Raw genomic sequence first — 4074 nt, forward strand, 5'->3', positions numbered from 1 at the left:
AACCTCACGGAGAACCGCACGCTGCTGGCCATCCAACAGCAGGCCCTGCGCAGCGGTGCCGGCGGTGCCAGCAGCCCCCGCTCCTCCCTGGAGAGCCTCAGTCCTGAGGAGAGCCAAATGGTGCAGCAGTCCACGCGGCAGGAGCCTCAGGGCCAAGAGCATCACTCTGACCACATCTACTTGGAGAACAGCATCTATCGGCTCTGCCAACCTCATCACAAGGGTGAGGAGCTCCCGACCTACGAAGAAGCCAAGGCACATTCCCAGTACTATGCTTTGCAGCGGGGTGGACAGCAGCCCGGAGGGGCCAGCCTAGCGATTCGGGGCGAAAACGGTCCACGCAGGGCCCAACGCCCTGATGAGGGGCTGAAGGACCTGAAGCATGGCCACGTGCGGTCACTGAGTGAGCGGCTGATGCGGATGTCGCTGGAGAGGAATGGAGCCAAAGCGCAGAGCCCCATCAGTGCTTCCCATAGCTACCCGCAGCTCTCCCGTCACCACCAGCATACTGCCCTCCGAGGACAGCACCCTGAGAGGCCGGAGCCTCAGGGCCCTCCTCCAGAATATCCCTACATCATCCCTTCCCAGGACACTTACCTGGCTGAACCACAGCCCTGCTCCCGGGAAGGTGCTGGAATTCAGCATCCCGAAATCAGGTAACTTGCAGCCCCTGGGCCGCACTTTTGGGGTGCCCAGCAAGTGCCTCCAAGCCACAGTGCCCCAGGAGCAGCTGGGATGGATGCTTGGAAGATGCGGGATGCTGGAGGGCAGAGGGTGGCCCAGGGCATCCATTGCCAAACCCTTTGTCCTTGTGGGGCCAGATCCACTCAGCTCGTGGGGATATGTGGGGACCCCTCCAGTCCTCTGGTCTCCCCAGTTTCCCCCAGTACGGTTGTTTTTTTCCAACCAGTGATGAAAATCCCACTGCCTCTGCAGACCCTGCCCCCTCCTCCCCCATGCACTGGGAGGAATTTGGGGTTCGTTTAGGAGTTGGAACCAGCTCAGGAAACCACTAAATGTGGAACAGGCACGGGGAAGAGTGAAAGGCAAATGTGCTCCCTGCTCTGTGGAAACCCACCGTGTGGTCCTGAGCGTAGCCTTGGTTTGCTGCCAGTGTTGTGGGATTGCTGCTGAGCTGAGCCTGGGCTGGTGCCGGCTGGTTCTTGGAGGAGATGAGCAGCATTGGTCAGATATCCCCGTCCCTTTGGCAGGTTGATGCCTCCAGCAAAGCCCCAGGTTGTGGCTGAGAGGGCCCAGAGGTCCAGGCATTGCCTGGCGTTTGGGAAGGGCTGGAAGCAACTTCTTCCAATGTGGAAAATGATGGAAAGAAGGGAATTGGAGGCTCGATGGGAAGATACGCACTGCTCCCAGCCCTGCTGACCTATCTAGGCAGAGAGGTATAGCATCTCCAGCAGGAAAACCTTCTCCTTCCAGGGAACAAAGAGGGGAAGGGGAGCTGTGGGGAAGATGTATTTATTCTTCCTTGCTCCTATATCATCCCGCAGGAATGTAGGCCCTTGGCGGGCAGCCCGCAGCAGAGCAGGGCTGGGCCGTGCACAGCCACCCTGCACAGGGTATTAGGCTGTGGGTTGTCGAGGAACTCAGAGCGGTTGCACGGGGGGCGGCCGGGCCGGCCCTGCTCTTCCAAATACAGCCAGCATGTATTAATAGGTTGGTGGTGAGGAGACTTGCCAGCAATCTTTGCTTTGCCCAGAAAACAAGGAAAATGGGCAGCATTGCCAGCTTCCAAGGTGCATCGTTTGTCACGCTGTCAACCCTCTGCAGCATCCCCAGCAACACGGTGGGTCTGGGGTGCTGGGAGCCCATCCTGACCCACCAGCCAGGTCCTGGAGCTGTCAGATCAAGGCACCCCTGGGAGATGGGGTATATTTCATATTTGAGGGTGCTCAGATGAGTGCCTTTTAGAAAGCAAATGCTTCCCGGCTCCGAAAAGCAGGATAGGCGCTTCCTGGAACCTCCCTCCTCCTCTGGGGTCACTCAAAGGTTCTGGCACCTGCTTGGCCTGTGGGTTTGGAGCAGTAACGGGGATGCTGGACATGCCGTCAGCTCTCCTGCCCTGCCAAACCCCTTGGGCATGCCTCTCCTTCCTCCCTGCAGGGTGCTGCCCACCCATGTCTCCGCCACTTTCCTGCCACCACCGGGCACCCTGTGCCCAGACACACTGGGTTCTGCGGGTGTAGAGGCACTGGTGAGCGCTCAGGCGGTCTCAGCAGGTAGCCGCCTGGCCCGGGCAGATGCAGTCCTGCGGGAGAATGAGAGGCTCCGGCGGGAGAGTGAGAAGCTGCGGCAGGAGCTGGAGAACTGCGCCGAGAAGGCGAGCCGCATCCAGAAGGTGAGCAAACAGTGGCAGCCCCATGGCCATGAATGACTTCATGTGCCCCTGCCTGGGGGGATGCTCACCCAGCTGCTGTGAAAATTTACCCCCTTTAGCGTTTTAATCCCTTCTCCCCCTGCCTCCGGCAGCTTGTTCCTCTCCAAGCAGCTGCGTTTTGGCGGTGCGGTAGTTGGGATGGAGGAGAAGGAGCCCATTCTCTGGTCACCCCCTCCCTCTGCTGTCCCCCCCATTCCCAGTCACCACAGAAAGCCCTTTGTGCAGCCGCGTACAAGGGGCAGCTGTTCCCCGCTGGCCGGGATAAGGCAGAGCCGGAACCTGCAGGGGGACTCTTCTCAACAAGAAAGGCAGAAAAAAATTCGTTTTTCCCCAAAAAACACGCACTGGGGGTCAGGGCAGGGGGTCCCATGGGTGTGCTGAGCTCCTCTGGCAGCTTGGGTTGGGCTGAGCAAGCCGGGTGAGCTTTGGCCAGCGTCTTCCTCTCCTTTCCTCATTCCACGAATATCTAACCCTGGCCTGTCCCTTCCTCCACCCCAGCTGGAGAGTGAGATCCAGCGCATCTCTGAAGATTATGAAAATCTCGTCAAGGCATCTTCCAAGCGGGAAGCGTTGGAGAAAGCCATGAGGAACAAGAGAGATGGCGAGATGCGACGACTCCAGGACTTCAACCGGGACCTGAAAGGTGAGGGACCCTCCATGTCCCCATCCCTGTGGGCTCCCTCTGTTTCCCGGCTTTTCCTCCTGGGTGTTTCCACGGGAAGCCAGACTTCCCCCACTTCCTCTGGCTGAAATCTGTTTAACTCTTCCTTAATTTTAATTGCCTTTGGATCAGAGCGGTTGGAATCTGCGAACAAGCAGCTGGCTAGCAAGACCCAGGAAAGCCAGGAGAGCAACCAGGGCAGCGTGGCCAAACTCCTGGCTCAGAGTAAGTCCCAGGGGATGCTTGTTGTCACCCAGCTCCCTGTGGCATCCGTGAGTGGGACGGCGGGGTTCGGCATGCTTCCTTTTGGCTGGAGGAGGAGGTGGCGGGTGGCAGGCAGCGGACAGCAGCTCTTGCCCTTCCCCGGGGGAGGATGGAGCCGCTCTTGGCGCTGGACTCGAGCCATTAATCCCCGCCGGCCAGCGGCGCGAACCGCATTCTCCCAAATCCCGCTGCTGTGCTGGCTCTTCCAGCTCTGAGCCGGCAGTCCTGCCCTGCGCCAGCCCAGCCCTTCTCTCCCTACTCCCTTCTGTGCCTCTCAGCTGTGCAGATCTGGGCTTTTTTTTTTTTTTCTTTTGGAAAATGTATTTAAATCCATTATTTTAGCAGAGAGGTGGGAGAAATTGCATCCCCTTTCCTAAGGTGTCTGGATTTACACTGGGCAGCTTTTCCTCTTCACGACCCAAAATTTGGGCTGTAACGTGGCAAAAGGAGGCTTTTGGCTGTCTGCCTGGCAGGGCTGCCCCTGGCCCCCCTACACTTTGTGTGCTGGTGGCGTGATGGCAAAGCCATATTTTGGGGAGCAGAGAGCCCCCATGGGGCTTCATGGACTAGCCTCAGGGTGGCAGAGCCTCCTCAGCTGAGACCTGGGGGCTCTGTTGCAGGCTATGAGCACCAGCAGGAAAAGGAGAAGCTGGAGCGGGAGGTGTCCCTGCTGCGCAGCGCCAACGAGGACCAGCGGCGGCGGGCAGAGCTGCTGGAGCAGGCGCTGAGCAGGGCCCAGGCGCCGGGCGGCCAGGGG

General features: G+C 59.3%; 1 protein-coding gene across 1 annotated transcript in view; it reads left to right on the forward strand.

Annotated features, from left to right (window-relative positions):
• Window positions 1-3: 3 nt before the first annotated feature.
• The window catches only part of AMOTL2 (angiomotin like 2), a gene marked incomplete at its 5' end in the record, with an annotated part of 5904 nt that continues 1833 nt past the window's right edge, over window positions 4-4074 (forward strand). The window contains 5 exons of the mRNA XM_010138513.1: window positions 4-656; window positions 2119-2353; window positions 2891-3035; window positions 3186-3278; window positions 3938-4056. Of these exons, the coding sequence (XP_010136815.1) occupies window positions 4-656; window positions 2119-2353; window positions 2891-3035; window positions 3186-3278; window positions 3938-4056 (1245 nt within the window). The remainder of the gene's footprint in view (window positions 657-2118; window positions 2354-2890; window positions 3036-3185; window positions 3279-3937; window positions 4057-4074) is intronic.

This window comes from Buceros rhinoceros, unplaced genomic scaffold (genome assembly GCF_000710305.1).
Source record: "Buceros rhinoceros silvestris isolate BGI_N320 unplaced genomic scaffold, ASM71030v1 scaffold29200, whole genome shotgun sequence".
In the NCBI taxonomy this organism is placed as follows: Eukaryota; Metazoa; Chordata; class Aves; order Bucerotiformes; family Bucerotidae; genus Buceros; species Buceros rhinoceros.